We start from the raw sequence: 22,082 nt of genomic DNA on the forward strand, positions 1-22,082 counted from the left end.
AATATGGTAGTCTGGTGGCAATTAGTGGCTGTGAAAATGAAATTATTGAATTGTTTAATCCTACAAAAAAGCTTGCATATTATTTATTTAACAGTGAAAATCTTATATTTTTTTATTGATTGAGAAGGATGTGATAAATAAGGAAAAGGAAGCCCATGAAGTAAATGAAAGAGTAGACATTTATTGCTGTGCGCTGCACTGTGTCAAACCCCTCTAGGACATAGTCATAATGACTTTCTGCTATTAAGGACTCTTGACTGCATGCCTAGAAACAGTCGGGGAGATTATCAAGTCTTTACTGAACCAGGTACAGGGACATGTATGCAGCAGAGATGCCACCTGTTTATTCCACAAATACATTGGAATCAAAATGTTCTTGATATTAATGCTGTAGAACTGAAGTAAGGGGAGAGAAAACATGGTGAAATAGTTTTCCCTGCTTGTGTTTTAATATGCCTTCATGTGCAGTGAAGGATAATCTTCATCTCCAAGCACGGGTTCAGTTTATGTCACTGCGGCTTCAGTCCTGGTGGTTCTATGGATCTCCACAATCAGCTCTTCGAGAAATTATGGAAGCAGTAGCTTACAAATACAAGCCATCTTAGTAAATTTTGCACAGCACTACAGCTAGCTTTCCCTCATCCCCATCAAAAAGAAGTTTAAGTGAGGAATTTCCAAAGTTCTCAGCACTGGCTCAGTTCCTAGTGATTTCATTGGAGGTTTTGTACAGACTTCATGGAAAATGAGGTTTGATGATGCCATATATAGAATTTCATTGTACGGCAGGAAATTCACATTTCCAGTACCAACCATTGCATCTTCTTGAAAATGTTCTTCTGAACTTGGTTCACTGAGCTTGACATTCACTTGTGGATGTCTGTAATGGCCATCATATTACATTAAGTGTGATTTTGGTACTTCGTTTTGGGCACTATTACACACAGAACCATTGTAGCCATATGTGACACAAGACTACATGACCTCTCCAAAAATATTCAACTCACTGAAAAAGAAATCCCAGAGTGGAATACGGGCAACCCTGCTTTTTATCAGCAGCTCCATTGTATTTGGGCACATGGTGTTACCAGTCCTTCCTGTTTGCAAAACCACATTTTATTACTGGAGCAGGCTGAGACTATGCAATTCTTCATTTCTCAGTAAACATCACTTTGCAAATCATTTTAAGGCAGGGCTATTTCCACACTGCTCCAAGCACTGGTTTCATTTAGACATTCAAAATACCATCAGTGTAGTGCTGGGAGGGTGGAGCTCTCTGCTCTTGGCCTTCATCCAGCAGAAACTGCACCATTCAATTCCTCTTGCTATCAGCACTCAATGTGAAACTTACGTCTCTGTTTGTGTGGAAACATTAACTTGCTCATATATTGAGTCAGAGGTACAAAGTCCAATACAACAAAGTACCAAAACCCATTGTGATTTCACCAGTGATAGAACAATCACAGTATCTGAAACCTGTTGTCCTCTTTTGTGCTGGAAACAGAACAAATAATATCTTTCCAAATAATGAGAAAGATTTTGAAAAGCGTTTCTCAAACCTTAGATAAATGAGATCAAAAACTCGGGTCCAACTCTGGTTCCAATTCTATTATCCCTTTTTTTCCCCTAAAAAACATAGAATTTAATCTAGGGAAAAAAACAGTTAAGAAGACAAGAAATATTTCTCCAGCTCCACTTGCTTACAAGTGGGTAATCTCTGTTGGTATGTGCCACTCAGTGATGGCCAAATTAGATTTCTTTTGCAGACATGTTCCCACAGTCTATTCTATCATATCCATTGTGGTTCAGCTTGTCCTGAAGCTTTGCAGTAGTTTTTCTCTTTTCTCTTTTGCATATTTTGTTGTGGGTGCATGGGAATACTCATTTCTTGCCTTACTAACGGAGAGCTAAGCCACCACTTAATTTTCACATCTTCAGCTGCAGGAGAAAACATATGACGTGTGCTCAAAAATGCAGAAGTCTGTGTTCCATGGCATGTCATTGAACATCTTCTTTCATATTTAAACTATGACATGTATTTTCAAGGATTTTTTTCTCTATGGTTAATTGAAGGTATGTACTCTGCCTTGCCCCTGAGGAATCTGCTCTGCCCTTCATGTATAACATCATTCAAAATATGAATTATTTTTGGAGAGATGAAATAATTTTTGTAATATGTGCATTAATATATTGTAATATATTTCAAAGCCCAATATTAACATGTATGCAAATTTGACTCATCTGTTTTACATTATAGCCTTGCTCTAACACAAACTACAGAACACTTAATTCTAGCAAAATGCTTTACAGAAGAAGCAAATTCTGGTAGCATAATGATATGCCAATCTCAGTTAGCTGAAAAAGCCAACAGCTCTGATACCTACAGGCCATTGAATAAAGTTCAGAAACTATGTCCTGAACTTAGGCTTTAGAAAACAGTAAATGGTTGGAGTTTTAATTTAAATTATATCAATTAACTTCACAAAGCTTTCAAACATTGCCTCTTGACACGTGTAGATGTACATACTTTTTGCATCCCTTGCTTCCTTTTTCACAATCTCTTTCCATGCTTATTTTTTCTTTCTGACTCCCATTTACAGTTTCCTGCTGGCACTTCCTTGCTGCATTCCTAACACTTCCTCTTTCCTGTCCAGGGAATAGTTGCAAAAAAAGCCAAAAGTGATTCAAGCTGCTGTGGGTTTCAGGCCCATCGTGGAGGCAGAGCTCAGGAAGAATTTCCCTGCTGTAATTACTGTCATGACAAGGACACTGTCCACATTTAATGTGTGTTGGGTGGAGGGGTTGGAAAAGGATGCTGGTGAGTTTCTGCATCATGACTCTTACCCCAGCTGCACCCATCCAGAGCAGGTGTGGGAAATAATGAAAAGACCCAATGGCACAATTGAACAGCTCTGCCACTGAATAGCGTTTTGCCTTTCATGAAAACTTCTCCTATAAAAATGAATACCACTTTTACAATACAAATTGATTTGTTTGAAATCACAATAAACTGAGGGATGCTTTCCTGTGTTCACAATTATAAATATAGTGGAAACACATAAAGTGCAACCAAATAACAAAACAAAATTTTTTTAAAAATACAAGTCTGGTTATTTTTAATGCACTTCCATCATCCCATTTATGAGTATGTAGGCACCTTCCAATTTTGACCCACAATGAACCCAAAATATGTGAAAGTGTTTTATAATTTCTGAACCAAATGTCTAAGCGGCCTTACCAGCTTACCAGGCTGGTAAATATTGAAACGCATTGCCCCCCCCCCAAAAAAAAATTAAGTGGCCTCTCTAAAGTTGTTGTCTTCTTCAATGATGGAGAAAATGCTAAAGTCTGCAAACTCTGAATTTCACAGAATTACTCTGTTCATCAATAGAAATATCCAGGGAGTTGAACAGTGTCTCCTTACTTCAAGAACATTTCTTCAACTGTAGCATCCTGACCATGTTGTTTCTTGACCCAGGCCACATTAAATGTGACTTTGAAGGGTCTCTTCAATCTGCTGGTATTTTAATAATAATTTATAGTAAATCCCTGTATTTTTCTTGATCACTCTAGTGCTTTATTCCTCCTCTACTCTACTCCTTACCCCATTAAAAATAGCCAACCAAATAGAACTTGAATTAGAACATCAGGAGTGCTAGATATGGGAATACTGCTGCAATCCAGCCCAGAGTGACTTTCAAAATTGTTTGTAGTCTGTGCAAAAATCTTATCCACCACCTTTGTCTAACAACCTTAAAATTATTGCCACAGGTACGATTTATTCTGTTTTGTACAGAGCTTTCTGTTCTGTTTGTTCTAATTCCAGAAATGTCCATGCAAATGACAGGCCAAGTAGGAAGCTCCTATTGAAAAGCATGCAGCCTGTAAGGTCATAAAGAGTTTACTACGTAATTTTCGTTTGTACAAAGAAATTTTCAAGAATTGTAAAACTTAAACAGATATAAAAGATTAAGAAATTTAAAGAATTTTAAAGTTTTTCATATTAATTATAGTTTACTCCGAAGATCATTGAGTAGTTAAAACCTGTGTATGAGAGTCTCTCATCTTCTGAAACTATTGCATTCTGGTTACTTGATATTCCTGTAATACAATTGAAACAGAAAGAGGTCCCATCTTTTCCTCTTAAACTAGGTAGGTTTTTCCAAAACAGAAATAGACATAAGAAATAAATTCAGACTGATCTTCAGATTCCAGATGGCACGTGAATTACTGTCAGCTGGTAAAAAAATCCAGATGGAAATCCAACCTGTGAGACACCAGGAAAACCTGAAAATCTTCCCAGAAGCCATGTTGACTAACAGCAGGTTCAGTTTCTTGGCCTTCTGAATACAGGAAAATGTGAGCTCTCATGTTCATTTTGTACAGATAACTGCCATTTCCCAACCTGGCATTTACGTCCTCGACCTACATGTTTTTTACCAACAAACTCACATTTCCATTTCAGTATTTCTTATATCCTTCTGTATCCATAGTATTCTGGAGGGGCAGATAGTTCTGTAAGGTGAAAAAAAGTTCTTCACAGGTGAGAACTGTCCTATGAATATTCCTGGCTAAAACTGCTAGCACAAGTGCCAACATGAGGTGAACTCAGGGAGAGATTTTACAGTATTTGTGGGAAATCCACTTCTGGACAGGCATCCACTGAAGCAGTTACATGGCTGGCTGCTGCCCCACAGATCCCATTGGGCAGCACAAGGCACAGATGGATTAGGAAAGACAGCCTCCAAGTGAGACAGTTGCATGTGCCAACACCAGCTCCCTGATTCAGATTCTCCTTCCTCCCCCAGCTATCAGTGGATAATAATATATTTTTACTCAACTACATAATTGAGATCAGTCTATTTTTTTCAATTTATCAAGCTCTTATTATTATTCCTTTCCTGAAATATATTAATTTTTAATTTCCCGACCTTTAAATAATTTATAAATTTGATTAGCTTACTGCCTGCTTTCAATTCTAAGGTCTAAGTCTTTATCTGAATCCCAATAGTTGGTAATTGGAGTTTTCTAGGCCCAAGTCAAAACTCAATAGCTCAAGTTGGTTTCAGTCATGATTGATATTTCACTTGGACTGGTTGGACTTTTCCATGAAGAAGCTTGACTATCATAGTATACTATAGTAGCTTGACTATTCCTTGATCATTACATACTTTCAAAGACTGTTTCATGAAATTGCTAAAACTTCCTGAGTAGACAACATGGTATGTGAAACCTTCTGACAGTGCCAGATCAGCTACATGGAATGTTCTGAACATCCACATACAGTTATGGGGAAAATATGGTCTAATTAACTGTAATTGCACGTCCTTTGTTTATAGATCAAATTCTACTCATTTCCTGCTCAAACACCTAGAGGAAGACCATTATGATTGCACTGTGATAGTGAAGTCTGTCTTTTCTAGTTCCCCATTCCCCAGGCCACGCGGAGCTGGGCTGTGGACTGGACGGGACTGAAAGGGCACCAGGAGACCAGGATGTCCCCACTGCTGGCAGCAGTCACTCTGCCATGTGCTGCTGTCTGTGGCTCTTCCCTCAGCATGTTTCAGGCACATTCAGCAGTGTTCTCACTTCTCACACTCTCTTCATCCAAGAATCACTGAAGCCTACCATTCCAGTTCTACATCTTTTCATATGGAGCATCTGTTTAATATGACAAGCCTTTTAGATGTTTTAGTGGTCATATGATGAACTGCCAGTCTGAGAGGAACTACTTGGAGAGTGGTTTTTCTGTTTTGTCGACTTAACCTGAAAATTTGAACACAGATCTAAAAGATTTACTCTCTTCCACCCCACTTTACAACTGATTCTTAGTCAGAAATTTGTAGGTTTGTAGCAGTTATGGACATCACTGATAATAAACACCACCACTTAATAATGTGTTCATAATCCCAGAAGTGAGGATATAATGTGTCCTCACTTTTGAGTTGAAGATGAGATCACATACCAACAGGACATTAACACATACTCCAGCTTACATATTTTTCCTTAAAAAATGATATGAATACAGAAACGATGGGTAAAAAAAGTAAATATGCACTGATTTAGAACAAGACACTTAGCAGTGTGCTGAAACAAAAATCACAGTAGACCCACTGGATGAAAAAGCTGCCAGCTGATGAGATGGACTCAGGCGTTGTATCTGGTCAGCCTTGATGGCATGTTTCACAAATAAAATAAAAATAATAATCTATTAAATAGATAAAACTGATTTTTCTTAAAAAAAAGTACATTAGAGATGTTAGAGTAGCCTACTTTTCTGTACATTTCTCAGGTAGCAGGATTGATTTCCAGGAGAGTAGCTCAAATAAACATGCTTTTCCATGATCGGCACTTTTACTGAAACCCAAGTTTGCTAATAATGTAGCAATATTAAACATCAAAATATAAACAAAATCACAAAGCAACCCCCTGTTTTTGTTGTTAAAATAATACTGATTAAAAAAAGAATGTGCTCTAAATCATGAAGATAAATTGCAATTTAGATGTAGCATAACAATTTTAGAACATGCTTATCTTATTTGAGAAAGTACAAACACTGTAGCACTTAAACATGAGCACAGTGGCTGATTTAGCTTAGAACAACATGGAAAACATAAATAACAGCAAATGTTTAAACAGTGAAAAAATGTGAGTATACTAGTAAAACCTTCTGGCTGTCCATTGGGTCATTTTGATTGTGTAACAGCATCACCAACTATTGCTTGTGCTGCCAGTCTATTTCACATATAACATTTTTGAGACAACTGAGCATCAGACAGACATGACATTGTGTACACAATTTGTGTAAGGAGAGTGGCAGATTCTAATTCCCTGCATCATCTGGCCTCTCAGGAAGGAGGAAGTAGGTTTTGCTTTTCATTTTGACATCATCACTTTTGCTGCAACTCCAAATTTCTGCGACACAGGTAGAAAAACAATATGTATATGTAAAGCTGGAGTTTAGGCCACCAGGAATTTTACTTTCCCTAAGCTTCAGAAATAATTACTCTGCATCTTTTTGCATTATTTAAATGTTGTGCATCTAAATAACACAAATCCTCATGAAAGGATGTGCAGTCTGCTACCCTGTTTCCATACTTAAACACCCTTCAGTTTCTAAAATTTATGGGTTCTAAACTGTAATCAGCCCTTCATTTAAAAAAAAAAAAAAACAAGAACACTTTATTCAGCCAATTGTCATGTTTGTTGCACTATGGTAGTTACTCAGTACAATATCAATAAATGGCCACTTATAGAGGGACAGACATTATTCTACTTGTAGAAGGAAGTATTGTTTTAATGGTACAAATCTTTATTGCTCTAAAATATGCCTTCAGATCAAGACAAAGTTTTATATCCCCAACTATTACGCCTTTTGAATTAATGAATTTTTAAAAATAAAACCATAGGGTAAAGGATAAAAATGAGGGAATTGGGTAAAAAGTGAAAACATAGTGAGAAATTTTGTGATTATAGGTATTTGCTTACTTCCTTGCATGCCACGCTGCCTCTGAAAACCAAGCAGGGAAGCAAAGATAAAAAGGAGGTTTCATCTGTATCCAGAATAATGATACTGTGCTAGCCAAGAAGAAGATGTCAACATGAAGCTGCTGCAACATCTATCATGGGATACTGAAACTGTATTCAACTGGGGGCATTATTTGTGATATAGATACATTTACTACTTTTAATCAGATCAGGAAAATTTTTTTTCACTCAAATTTTCTCACTACTGAACAAATATCAAATAAATTTTGAAAATAATGTCATTTCCTAAGATGGTACATAGAATAAAATGAAATATTCTAAACAGAGCTTTAATGGAAGCCATCTGCCACTGGAAAAGGTACTGACTTCCAAATCCTGCCAAGACTTGCATGTAGTTAAGTAGGAATGATGAACATCAGTTACATGACAGTAGCTGCAAAAGATGACATTGTTTGTGATTCTTAGTTTGGTCATCTACTGCATCGTTTCTCATGACCAGATCTCTCATTTGGTGGCAATGCAATGAGTGGGACCCCAAGATTTAATTTAAACAGCAAACCAGCATTTTCCTGATCACCTATCTGATGAATCCTGAGGAGATAACATATTTAATACTGTCTCTTTTCCTGTTTGCATTGGTGTGAGCACAGTTTTGCTTTCTAAACAAAAAAAAAAAAAAAAAAAAAACAAAACCAAAAAAACCCAAACAAACAAAAAAAAAAAAAAAAAAGCAGCAATATTCTAAAAATGGATCTAATTATTAGACCCAAAGAATTGCATCACAGGGTTTAACTTAAATGCAGTACTGAAAAGGTAACAGAGAAAAGAAAACTCATCAGGTTAGATCCCTATCAAATACAGGAGCTGAAAGGTCTGACCCCTAATTATTAGACATGATCATCAATATGAAGTTAGAAAAAAGTATTTAGGTCTAAAAATAAACCAAGGAATGAGAAAAAAATAAGTGACCTTTTGTGTCCCAAGTACACCACCAAATTCATGTTGGATACCAGGAAGGGGATTCTTGCCACCAGGCTGGTAAAAAGGACACATTTATAACCTTCTCTACATGCACGATAATTTAGCATTACAGATTTCCAGTTAAATGATTGCCAAGTGATGCCAGAAGCATGTTCTGAAACTGACACCCCAATACTAGCTGAAAAAAATACTTTTGTGATCATTCTCTGTGTTGGAGAAGTTCCTCTACCCAGAGCCATTTATTGAGTAAACACACATGATCTAATAGGACATCATCTGATCAAAGTTGGATACCTGACTTTGGAGTATGAGAATCATAAACTTGCTTACGGTCTATCTGGTCTGCAAACACTTCCCCATAGATCATCCAGTAAGGCATGTAAAAAATGTTTTTCGCCAGCTTCCACGAAGGCTCCTCATTGGGGAAGAGAATGGCCTGTCTTGCCACACCAAAGCTCATCAGAACCACCAACATGATGATGACAAAGTACATCATGTCTATCATCTGAATGTAATGACAGGAAAAAGGAGAGAAAAAAAGAGAGAAAGGACAACAATTAGAGGAAATTTTTGTCCATATTCCTATTATCATGAACTGCAAAAATAAAAAGGTCTGTGAATCTTAGAAACATAATTTTCAGAAACAAATTTTGAAAAGCCGTTCTCATTTACACATAAAAAAAAAATTATTTTTCAAAGAAGTGAAGTGGTATTATCGTGTCCTTGGTTTTACCCAGTGTGACTTCCAAGAACAATTCAAATGTTATGAATAGGCTTGAAAATACAGAGTACCATCTGGTCACACCAGTTGCCTCTACAAGAATATATGGGTTCAGTGGAATCAGCAGCCGGGTCTGGGCAAGGGTCATGAGATGATGTTTATAGGCACCATGTGGCAACTGTACCTAAGCAAAAGGACTGACATGGATAATTTTATTCACTGGTAGTCATTATCTCGGAGCAAAGGGAGCTGCAGCTAACATACGGAGGAACGGGTGGCAGAACAGCCTGTTTCTGCAACATAAGGGACACCATGGTCGTAACCAGTGAGAAAGGAAAGCTGTGATACTGGCTGGGATAAAAATCCACTTGGTGGAGGAGTCTGACAAATGCCACATTAAAAAAACCCAATCAGATAACAGACAGTGAACTCTGCTCTTCTCCACTGTTGAGGGCCTCATTCGCATATGCCCAAGACTAACTAGTGTTTGCAAACAGTGCCCACCCATTCAAAATGTTCCTGAAAATTGTGGGACAGAAATCCTACAAGATGCTGAATAGATCTGAAGAGTAGAAGAAGCACTGTTCTAGAAAAAGCCCTCAAAGGAGCAGAACAATGGGCATCAGTCAGGTACAACAGAGATTACCCAAAGTGAATGTGAAAAAAATGGGAGTTGTGTTAAGTCCCTGGTAAGATCCCTTTAAAACTTAGAGACTTGCCAGGTCTTCATAATTGTTACAACTGAGCCGTTTTTCACAGTTCTGGACATAACTTTTGTCTCTGCCAAAACTCAAGTTGAGAATCCTCTAAACCTTATGAGTTTTATTCCCTCCAGTCTCTGCATTTTCCAGCTTAGCTGAATCCAGCCCTCCCTGCAAGAGAGGCGTGAGCCCAGCCTGCACCTCAGCTGGTGCCTGCTGGCTCCGTGGGGCTCCGCTGCAGCCCCAGGGCAGGGCTGCTCGTGGCACGGGGCTGGTGGAAGAGGGACCTGACTGCAGCAGGTGGAGCTGGAACTGCTGCAGGGGCTCTTCAATTTTAAAGCAACCTGAGGTCAAAGCAACACTGGGGAAGTATGTACCAGAGAAAAGAGGCTTACAGAGAAAACGCTATGCTCGTGTTTATAGAGAGAGGATCTAGGAGAAAGGCACCAGCGGAGCAGGGGTCAGATGAGAGAGAATCAGGAATATGGAAAGAAGGAACCAAGGACAAGTGCAAAAAAGCAAGGGAAAACAAAAGTCTTGAGGTTCATAAAAAAGCAGAAAAGATAGAAAATAACCTTGGGGACATGAGAGAGGAAAAGAAATGCTTTAAATAATTAAAAACCAGTGAAGTCAACCATCAACAGTCCTCTTTAACTCAGGGCATTAATCTCTCAAAAAAATACTCCTTTAAGAAGAGAAATTCCAGATCATTGTACTTCAGAAAGCATCCTGAAATGGGAAAGTTGAATAATGACATTTAGTTCTCACTGCTTTTAGGGAACAAACCTGGAGGTGAAAACCGATTCCTCCTTTCTTATCTGATCAAACTTTGTTTCAGATGGCAATATATAACTTGATATGTTGTAATGTAATAACTATTTAAAAATTTCATGCAAACAAATAAACAAAATCAGTATTTTGAGGCAATTTAAGACAATGTATTAAATGCTTCAAATATTTTTGATCAGGAGTCACACGGGTGTGACCTCATGATCTCATGTTGCAAGAAATAAAATTTTTAGTGCTGTTCCCCATTCAAGATCCACATTACTTTTCTCCTCCCTCAGTTGGGTATCTTCTAAACTCTCAGTAACTTGTCTGAAATACAATAAAATATATGGACAAATTTCCACTGACTTTAATGAGCATTGTATCACGTCCTTTGGCCTGTGATGTCAAATTACAAATGGTGTTTTAGCAAGGCAATCTAAAGAACTCATCAGTTATCTGTTTAAAAAAGTGTTAAAACACAATTTTTTGGGGAACAATTTAATAAAGAATTGACTGTATTTCAACTTTTGTATTTGCAGAAATGCTAAAAAAGGCAGATATTTCCACACATTAAAGGAACTGATATACCTCTGACTCTCTTGACATTCCACAGTCATTTAATTCAATTTAATTCCTGAAATTTCCTAAAGGAAATCAGTTCTATCACTGTGCAGAAATCAGAAAAGCAGAAGCATATTCTGTTACTGAAATCAGTAGATAATAATAGGCTTGGCCATTCAGTTTCCTCCTTGTATCTTCATCTTTGCTTTAACCTATTGTTTTTAAAAAACTCAAGCCCATTCCTGCTTCTTGCTTAATTTCCCTTGCATGTTTGCTCAGAGTGGCCAGAGGTAAAACTTATTATGGGTATTTCATTGACTGCAAGTGTAGAGGCAGACAAAGAGAAAGCTCCTCAACACTGCAAAGATAGAAAAAGCCGTAATTTTCCTCCTGTGTCTAAAATTTACAATAGAAGCTCAAGAAAAGGTCTCAGGCATTAAATATGGTCTGTTGAGTACCTCAGTAGTTGTGATGTGCTTACTTTGTAGAAATATGTATAATCAACTTTATGTCCTTCACAGTGCTGAACTGAGCTTTCAACACCATTTGGAAGAATGTGAGGAGGTAGAGAGACACATGATTTAAACAAAAATACACAAGAGAGCCCATGCAGCAGCCTAGAGTCAGCAGGTGCAGCTCCCAGGGAGTGCGTGTGTTGCACAAGAGAGTAAGCTGGTGAGAAAACAGATGTGAGAGGCTGATCTGAGTAACTCCAACTGGTTGTGCATTGCACGTGGGGGCAAAGGGGATGTGCCAGAGTGGCTGAAAGTGCAAGGAAAGTTGGACAAATGATGAAAATCAAGCAACTGGAAGGCACAAAATAGAAGAATTTGCCTCCTTTAACAGCTGCCCAGAGCTTCAGAACAATTTGGCTGCTAAATTCAACACCCTCTAATGTAGAAACTGAGCACACAGAGGTTAGAGATTTTCCTGCATTTGTTTTCCACAGAAAGTGGAGTCAGGTTTGATTTGTTGTACACATGTGAGTGACAAAGGAATGAAAATGCTATTAATTTCAATCACTTCCTTTCTGCCTGACATAGCAAAAAAATGAACCACTCTTTGTACTGCTGGGGGAGTTGGGCTCCTATCAGCCACCTGTAACACTGACTACTAGAAGTTTGTTGCACATGGGCCCTCTATTATTGAACTGTTGCTCACTCTGCCTGTGTTAGCACCACAGAAACTTTAAGTGCATGTATCTGTGAAAAATAAAGCAGAGTACAGGGGTAGCTGTTTTTTCAGAAGTTTTATACATTTTGTATTGTGTAAGCCCCAGTGACCACCAGATCCACTGGCAGAAAGAGAGTCCAAATGTGGCAGAAAAGAAACCTGCTAAAGCAGTGTTTTCTCTTTGATCTGTATTCCTGCTGAGTATTTTCACTCTGGAGCTCTGCAAAACCTCATGCCAACCTCCTTTATGCTTTCTTGGAGGAAGGGAACTTCAAAATCCCTTTTCCAGGACATAACAACTCAACTATCACTTTCATGTTTTCCCTCAATCTCTCTCCCTGGCTTTTTTTCCACTAAGCTCTTTTTTCTTTGTCAAACCCAGCACTGTGGGCTTGCAGTAGAAAGCTGGTAAACTGAGGGGATAAGACAATGGTTCCCTGTTGGATAGAGTGTGTAAGTGGAAGTATATTTTGCATTTCAGTTCTACACCTGCTCACTGTGCCTGCTGTGACTAATGTAATACCAAGGAGATATTGTAGCCCATGCACTCATACATGTCCCCTTTTCTTATGACAGTGTCCTTAAAGGACAATTGTGAGATAAATACAACAGACAGCCTGTTTGGGCTTGCTGATTATTGTCCCATACCAAACAGATAGCAGTATTCAATCTAGAGGAGTTAATGGTAATTTTACTTTTTTTACTTAAAGTGAGCTTCAAGCAGCTTTAATCTATTTAGAAAACCCCAAATCTTAAACCTCAAAATGCATGAAACAGACATGATTTACACAAGAAAAGCTGGATACTGTATGTGAAATGTGTACACATGTATCAGCTACATATGCAGGTATCCAAATATCAGGGATGTGTGCATGTGCATCTGTAAATCCAGCCATTTTCTTTAACTGAAATAAGCAAAATGCTGCTTAATTGCAACACTTCAATGGAAACATGAAAATTGAAAAGTCAAAAGTCAAGCATGTGGAAGTAAATGTCTCTTGATTCCTTGTGCATGCATTTGCTATTACACAAGCTGTTAATATTCCTGCTATGGTGTGTATGATTGATGTGGCCAGGGTACAGAGGTTGCACTTATGCCAACGGATTTCTCATGTCACCAGGACACACTTGAACTTCAAAGATGGAAGACCATGGGGATGTGGATCAAACTGTAGAAGGGTCAGTCTTCACCATAACCATTACAGTTTTGAACACACCATGACTAGCACAACACATTGAGAGTCTCAAGGTACTACACTCCTGAACAATTTTTTCTTTACCTTAACAAACCACCTTCCTTTAAAATCACCAAATCTCCTTTGTACTTTCTGCAAGTGAGGCACACCGGGCTGTAGGGTGGCTCTGCTGTTGAAGAGTGATGTCAGAGAAAGGAAAATTATACATATCTAACAGAAGAGGAAATACCCATCCTCGATTCTGGAGGTTTTGATTCAGTAAAGCACCAATTTCTAGCCTACATGGAAACACTAATGTAAAAATCATATGGGTGGATCTGCAGCAACGCTGCTGGCTAGGGACACCGAGCCAAGAACACGCTGCCAAAGAGAAGAGGATTGCCCAGTGCTGTTACCATTTTCCCGATCATCATGACGTAGGGCCCCAGGTACTTGTTGACACCGAAGATGTCCAGCAGCCGGATGTACCAGTAGATGATGTTGACGCAGTAGATGACGCGGCCGTCGCTCCGCAGAGGCAGGTCTTGCAGGCGGAGAACCATCCCAACAGAGAACAGGAGGATAGCTATAAGGTCAGTAACATTCCAGTACTCCTGGAGCCAAACTTTGACTTTTTGCAGCAGCTTCCCAGGCTCTGACATGAGGATCTGAAGGACAGAGGAAATGCAGAGGAGAGGAGCTGAGCTGTTTTCATATAAAGGTGAAGAAATCTGTAGTAAGTAGATAGATATATGCCACAAAGGCCAAAAGAAAAGCTGATAGATCCTTATCATCCTTATCATACAAATATCTCAGGGACTCTCTGTTATTTTTCTGCTGAAACCTCCCACCATTCAACCATTAACATGTATCTATGTGCAAGAGACTTTAAAGGACAAAGCGGACAAAGGACTCAGTCTACAATCCTCACAAAATCAGTAGAAATGTGTGTATGTATTTCTGTTTTTCAAATGTATTAACTCTACTTAGGGTCTTGGAATGGAGGGTAAAATACGGAAAGATTTTTTCAATCAGAAAATTCACATTTAAAGAAGCTATAGATTTGCAGAAAGTTACATTAAAATATGCATCAAATGACCAAGAATAATTAATAACCATAAAGCTCTGCATCAGAAATTTAATAAAGAGAGACACTAAACAGTACTTGGGCCTGTTTTTAGAAATTAGGTTACACAGCCAAGAATAAAGGTCACAAAAATAAATAATCTTACCTTATGATAATCTTACCTTATAATTTATTGTCATTCTCCTTGCAAGATCATTTGTGTAACTCGATTGTTTTTCCAAACTACTCTTAAAACTATTATTCAAGTGATCTCCATGAATAAGTCCCACCATTTAGAGAGTTAACAAGCTGTTGGTTTTCATTTTCTATATTTAGCCCAAGAACATTTGAACATGCTCACACAGTTCCTCAAAAAAGATGAATTTGTTTTTGGAATGAATTTTGGGCTCATCTGTGAACAATTCCAACATCTACTTAGAAATCAATCGTCACAAATGTTCTTGGTAAACTTTTGTGGAAGTGCCAGTTTGGGCTGAATGATTAGGCAAAAATCAGGTCACACAACTCCTGAGTGCAGCCTCGTACCTGCTGAGCCAGCAGTGCCTTGGCTCCATTAGAATTGCAGAGTCCTCGTGTGGCAACTGCCACTGCTTTCCTTTCTCTTCTGCCTAACAACGTGTACTCATGGGCCACTCAAGCAGGGTCTTTTCCTCTGCTCTTTTTATTTATTATGTAGCATTTACCACGCAGTGTCAGAAACCTGTCTTTGAAGCCCAAGTGTGGCAAGCCCATTTTTAGTCTAGTCCTCCAGAGCTCTGGCTTCAGAATGTACAAACACAACTGGTAACAGATTCAGCCCAGGGGTACAAATGTGCTCTTTCAGCTGAGGTCAATGGGACTCGCATTCACTCACATTAGGGCTGAACAGGGCCTCTGGTGTCACTGTGGAATAAATGGACCTTTGGCTAAGTGAAAGAGGACAACATTAGGTGGGAGAGACCATGAGGGCAGGGTTAACAGAGCCACTTCACTCACTTTATAGACCGAGTGCTATTTTAAATGCTCTGTCTCTGCTCTATGTGTCTGCTTTTGCATCCTTAGGCAGATGCAAACTATTGCTTGACACAACAAAAAAATTTTAGAGTCACATTTAAGGAATTTTGCCGACCTTTAAGGCTTGTCAGAAGATCCCCATGTACTTGTGAATGCTATTAAAGGAGCATCACACTGAAATTTGAACAAAGAAATTTTGTGGGAGTAGAAAGAGGAAAGGAAGGAAGTGGCAGAAGAAAGTGGCGGAAGGAAGGAAGGAAGGAAGTGGCGGAAGGAAAAGGCGGAAGGAAGTGTTGGAAGGAAAAGGAAGGAAGGAAGTGTCGGAAGGAAGGAAGGAAGTGTCGGAAGGAAGGAAGTGTCGGAAGGAAGGAAGGAAGGAAGGGTCGGAAGGAAGGAAGTGTCGGAAGGAAGTGTCGGAAGGAAGTGTCGGAAGGAAGTGTCGGAAGGAAGGAAGTGTCGGAAGGAAGTGTCGGAAGGAAGTGTCGGAAGGAAGTGTCGGAAGGAAGTGTCGGAAGGAAGTGTCGGAAGGAAGGAAGGAAGGAAGGAAGGAAGGAAGGAAGGAAGGAAGGAAGGAAGGAAGGAAGGAAGGAAGGAAGGAAGGAAGGAAGGAAGGAAGGAAGGAAGGAAGGAAGGAAGGAAGGAAGGAAGGAAGGAAGTGTCGGAAGGAAGTGTCGGAAGTGTCGGAAGGAAGGAAGGAAGGAAGGAAGGAAGGAAGGAAGGAAGGAAGGAAGGAAGGAAGGAAGGAAGGAAGGAAGGAAGGAAGGAAGGAAGGAAGGAAGGAAGGAAGGAAGGAAGGAAGGAAGGAAGTGTCGGAAGGAAGTGTCGGAAGGAAGTGTCGGAAGGAAGGAAGGAAGGAAGGAAGGAAGGAAGGAAGGAAGGAAGGAAGGAAGGAAGGAAGGAAGGAAGGAAGGAAGGAAGGAAGGAAGGAAGGAAGGAAGGAAGGAAGGAAGGAAGGAAGGAAGGAAGGAAGGAAGGAAGGAAGGAAGTGTCGGAAGGAAGGAAGTGTCGGAAGGAAGGAAGGAAGGAAGGAAGGAAGTGTCGGAAGGAAGGAAGGAAGTGTCGGAAGGAAGGAAGGAAGTGTCGGAAGGAAGGAAGGAAGGAAGGAAGGAAGGAAGGAAGGAAGGAAGGAAGGAAGGAAGGAAGGAAGGAAGGAAGGAAGGAAGGAAGGAAGGAAGGAAGGAAGGAAGGAAGGAAGGAAGGAAGGAAGGAAGGAAGGAAGGAAGGAAGGAAGGAAGGAAGTGTCGGAAGGAAGTGTCGGAAGGAAGGAAGGAAGGAAGGAAGGAAGTGTCGGAAGGAAGGAAGTGTCGGAAGTGTCGGAAGTGTCGGAAGGAAGGAAGGAAGGAAGGAAGGAAGGAAGGAAGGAAGGAAGAAAGAAAGAAAGAAAGAAAGAAAGAAAGAAAGAAAGAAAGAAAGAAAGAAAGAAAGAAAGAAAGAAAGAAAGAAAGAAAGAAAGAAACCACTAATTTTAAAGAAGATAGATATTTTTCCTGCTTTTTTTTAAACAATCCATTTGTCTTTCTGAAAAAAAGGGCAATTTTATGATATGCTCATTCATAAAAATGAACCCTGAGAGAAATAATTAAGAAAGATATTAAAATGAAAAAATAAACCTCAAATCCCATGCTTATTCCTTTTTTACTATTTCTTGGCTGGGGAGACTTTACCTCTCTCATCTTCTCTATTCCCAGAGTGAAAATGTATGAGATGACAATCCATTCCTGAATAGATGGCCAGCGATCCATCTTCACCAACACAATGTAGTTGAACAGCATCAAGTAGCCTATGTATGCCAGCTGTAAAGAAAAAATATGAGTATCAATTGCCACTATCTACACAACTGAGCTAGGATATGATATGATATTCCTGATTCTACTGTAACCAGGATTTCACAGACAAAAGAACAATGAGACTGTCCCGGTTGTCTGAGAAAGCTCATATTAAGTCACATACTGTATGGCATCTGCAAAACACATGCACATATGTCCAGCTATCTCCTCAAAAAGACTTTATTAATGCAGTTCCCTTAGATCATCCCACAGTGATGGCAATCCTAATACCACTGTGTCAACTACCCAGTTAAGTAAGCTATGAGAGATTTCTCCCTCATCTGCTTCTAAAGGCCTTTAGTCCTCTAACACCCCTTCTTCGTGTTCCCCCCCTCCCCTTCACCTAATCTGAGCTGTCTGGCATTCTGAGTCCAGATTTTAGGCATTATTAGAGGTCTTCTTACCCAGTGTAGTACTGACCTAACCTAAAGTAGGTTTCCTCCCCAAGACACTGCTACTCCTACTAACATGCTGCAGCAAGGAGCTGCCCATAGCCATGCATTTATTTGCCTTATATCTTTTTGCAAATTTTTGAGTGTGAATGTTTTTCTTTTCCTTCCTAATAAATTCACCTTCCAGGTTAATTTTTGATCCAGAGGAAAAGTGAATTCTGTTTTTAGTTTATTTTTCTTTGTTTTTCTGCATGCTGAATGTAATTAAATGGTCTGTCAAAAAAGACAATGTCAGGCAAATTGAATCATCAAGTTCCTAAAGTTCCGAGAAACCCTAGAGTCATTCTGGAGCATGGGCTGTAGCAAGGATTCCACTCTGGTTTGTAGAGGCCAGAATCCAGCCTCCTGTCTACTTTGCCTTTCAAACAGCAGCCCTATAAGAAAATGCATCTTAAGGCTAAATATAAGTCAGAGAAAAGATGACTCAGCTCTGTGCATAAACATTTAGTCATTGTGATAGAAAGCTGTAACAGATAAATCTATATTTGAATTCAGTTTTTATCTCAGTTGTATGTTAGTCACTATTGCGCACATGGGCTCACAAGCTGAAACAGCCACAAAGGGCATTGAGACTTTTGGGTAGGATTATTTCAATACTCTGCACACCACAGAACAGAGTTTATAGCTCTATTGTATTTGTTAGAGAACATCACTTCCACTCTTTGTAAAAGCCACAGGATTCTGGCCTTTGTTCCAGTTGCTGGCTGAGGACACTCAAGAGAATTTGTTCTGTGGGCCATAACTATGAGTTTAGAGGAAGCAGACAGTTGAAGCACTACTTCTTGTCTGCATAAAACAGAGGAGGAAATGATCTCATTTTTCTTTCAGTTTGTGAGGGATGATGGATTGCAATGCACAGTCATTGGAGGCTGCTCTTCCCTTACACCTCCTAAAGAAAAAGGAGACCAATGTAGACCAACACATAGGGTGACACTGGAGTCAGGAGAACCTCTGTCCGGGCAGGCAGAACTGGATACACACCTCCCTAGTGGAAATAGCACCTTCTAATACAGAGCAAGAAGCCAGGTGATACTGTTACTTAACACTCCTCTTAAACCTTATTGATTACTAATTGTCAGGAAATCTACTTTGATCTGCTTCAGCAGCCTTTGGTGAGCACTTGCAGTCAGTACGGCAAAAGAATGAGGGCACAGAGGTTACAAAAGTAACTGCAAGAATCTAACTGTAACTAGGGGGTTTTGCTTCTTCCAGGTTTTCTTTTGAAATGCTGGCTTTTTTGGTTTTGGTGGGTTTCTTTATGTCAATTCAAACTTCTTAAAAATTGCAAAATATTTTTGCTTGACAAAAGAGAAAGGAATCTTGATTTGTGAGTAAACTTATACTGAAATGTCTCCACTTTGACCCAAGAAATTAGCCCTTGCGTGACAGGGTGAATGATAGTCTCCTCCCTCCCCACACTTCTAACTTGCTCTCACCTTCCCGGAGGTGACATTGATCCAAGACTGTGGTCAAACTGCAGTGTAGCTGCTTGAGCTGGTACTCAAGATTCTTTAAAAGTGCCACTACAGAAGTAGCTGAACCCTGTCTTCTCTTGCTTTTGCCTGGCTTGACAAAGAGCTAGGAGCTGCCACTGTCACCATTGAGGACTGAAGAAGCTAAGGAAGGAAGTGCTATTAAAAAGTTTCAAGTGTGGATTGCACCTGGCCCTTTTATGGATGCAGTCCCATTCCACAGAAAATACTGGAATACTCATAGTGGTAGAGGACACACCTGGAATTGTACCAATAGGTTAATGCTTCACGAAGGAGATCATCCTCCTCTTTTCTGATTGATTGCAATAATTAAATGATCATAAACTCTTACTTCCTGCTAGTATCTTAGTTAATGCTAGTAGTAGTGATGCCTAAATATTTTGCTTTTTATGTATTTTCATATATTTGTAGCTTTTTCGACTACTATTACATAGTTATATAGTTCCTAGTATTTTTGCTACCATTTCTCTTAGATTTTAGAGTAGTAAGTTAACCTTCTAACACATTCTTGAAATACTGTTTATTTTCTTATTCTGTCTTATTCTTAAGAAAAAGAAGTCTGACAAGGAGCAGGCTTCTGTTTTCTGATCAGAATCTGATGAGACACAATATGAAATGGGGCAAAGAAGTCCTAGATCAACTCCAGTGGGTGGGTACCCAGAGAAAATAACCTAATCAACTACTCTTCTAATTGGACAATATTTGTTAGTTAGTTAAACTTATAAAAATTGTAGGAATCCAATGCCATGTGAGCTCATCACCACCAGGATACCTGGAGATTTCCAATAAAACTCAATTTTTTATGTTACTATTTTAACATTGCTGCAAGCATTTTTTGATATTAGGACAGTGGGAGTAGTCAACATTAGGAGAAGATCATCCTCTTCTGCTCAAGCAATCTGTGGGATGAAACATTTGCATCATGGTTTCCAATGCAACAGCCACAAAACACAACAAAGCAGTTGACTTTTGAAATTGCTTCATATCTAAAGAGAAAGACTGAAGTTGGTGGGGAGCTGTTGTTTTGTTTGTGTTGTTTTTTGGGGGTTTTTTTGATTGGTTTGTTTTGGGACTTTTTTTTGAGAAAAAGTTGCCTAGTGTCTGCTGAGCCAAATGTTTCTTACTCAAATATCTGATTTAACTTGCTCTTGTGTATTTGAAGAATGAATACAGCTATATAGTAATAGAGATACGTAAATGCAGAATATTCAAATTGTTTTAAGTGGCGTACAATAGCCATAGGACCTTTACATGCATTTTGGACTACAGAATGTAAAATTTGAACAATTTCTTTTGAAATCCATAAATAATATCTGTGCCCATGTATTTGCAAAATGTGATAGGCTGTACAATTTTAATCCTTCTCTGAAACTTGTTTTGCTTTGACTCTCCAGGAGTTCTCAATATACACAATAGGTCAAGTATGGCAGCCAGAATCCACCTTAACTTGCTCTCCAGGTTCAGTGTATCCAAGATCCAGTTTTAATAAATGACCTTGATTGAGACCTGCCTCAGGACATCAAACTGTAGGAACAAGCCTAAATGGAAATCCAATATTGATTTCTCTCTCCCATTTAAAAATTGAACTAACAGGATGCTTCTTTCCATTTACAGTGTAAAGACTTTTCTGTTTGTGCATAATACACACTGCAATTGATAATGAGACTAGGCTGCTGATGAGTAGTTTCTGGACTTGTGGGCTTGATTAATGTTCAGTGGCCACTGAGTTGAGCAATAAATTACTCCAAGTTGTTACACTCTGCAAGTCTACAGTGTCCACCACAGTTAAGACTTGATTGATGTGAGTTGTTCCCAACATCTGCAAGGCAATTTTTCTTATAAGAAGTCACTTGCAGAAGGATCCATTCTTTGTGATTTGCTGTGCTTTCAGCAGAATGATGGAAAATATGACTGGGAAAAACCACCTGAAAGTATCTAGCCAATTCCATTGGGTTGAGGCATGATTAATTCTAGTGTACCATTATGAATGCATGTCTTGATTGAGATAGTTTAGAAATCACTAATAATGGAAAATCTAGTATGTCCTCATACAGTTCATGACAGCACTTCTTGGAGCAGTTAAAAACCGTTTCCTAACTTCTTACCTAGAACTGTCTGGGTGTTATTTTTTGCCCTATTCAGCAAGAATTTTGAGGTACTTACACATATTCAAAAACTATTACATTCCTTCTGCAGACCTTTTTTTCTTTTAACAGAGAAAACATTCTTGCTTCCTTAATCTCTCCCCTTAAGTATAGCTTTACAGACTTGAAACATTCTCCTTTTTTGGGGTGTTTCAAAGCAGTCCACACTTGTCACATGATGCAGAAGCTGAATTGGAATGGAACATTCCTGCTAAGAAGACTGAAAAGATCGCTTTCTGTGATCTTTTTAGTTTTATTTTTCTACATTCTAGTGTAATTTGCAAAATAATTAATAATAACTAAATAATAACTAAAATAATAACCAATCTCTACTCCATCATCCAAGTTTTGAATAAAAATATCAGATAGCACTTGATACAGAAGAAAACTTGAATCTTGGCTTCCAGCTTGATAATGAATAATTAATATCTACTCTTGAGGACTAATTGTCAAAAAGGTTTTTATCCACATAGTAACTTTAATATAACTTTATTAATTTAGCTGTGAGAAAACCCTGTG

General features: G+C 38.9%; 1 protein-coding gene across 3 annotated transcripts in view; it reads right to left on the reverse strand.

Moving 5' to 3' along the window:
• Window positions 1–22,082, reverse strand: part of TRPM3 (transient receptor potential cation channel subfamily M member 3) — a 386,409-nt gene that overhangs the window by 14,086 nt on the left and 350,241 nt on the right. For all 3 annotated transcript variants that reach the window (XM_058043663.1, XM_058043665.1, XM_058043664.1), the window contains 3 exons: window positions 17,313–17,441; window positions 13,985–14,236; window positions 8,797–8,971 (listed from right to left, as the gene is read on the reverse strand). In XM_058043663.1, coding sequence (XP_057899646.1) covers window positions 8,797–8,971; window positions 13,985–14,236; window positions 17,313–17,441 — 556 coding nt within the window. The remainder of the gene's footprint in view (window positions 1–8,796; window positions 8,972–13,984; window positions 14,237–17,312; window positions 17,442–22,082) is intronic.

This window comes from Melospiza georgiana, chromosome Z (genome assembly GCF_028018845.1).
Source record: "Melospiza georgiana isolate bMelGeo1 chromosome Z, bMelGeo1.pri, whole genome shotgun sequence".
In the NCBI taxonomy this organism is placed as follows: Eukaryota; Metazoa; Chordata; class Aves; order Passeriformes; family Passerellidae; genus Melospiza; species Melospiza georgiana.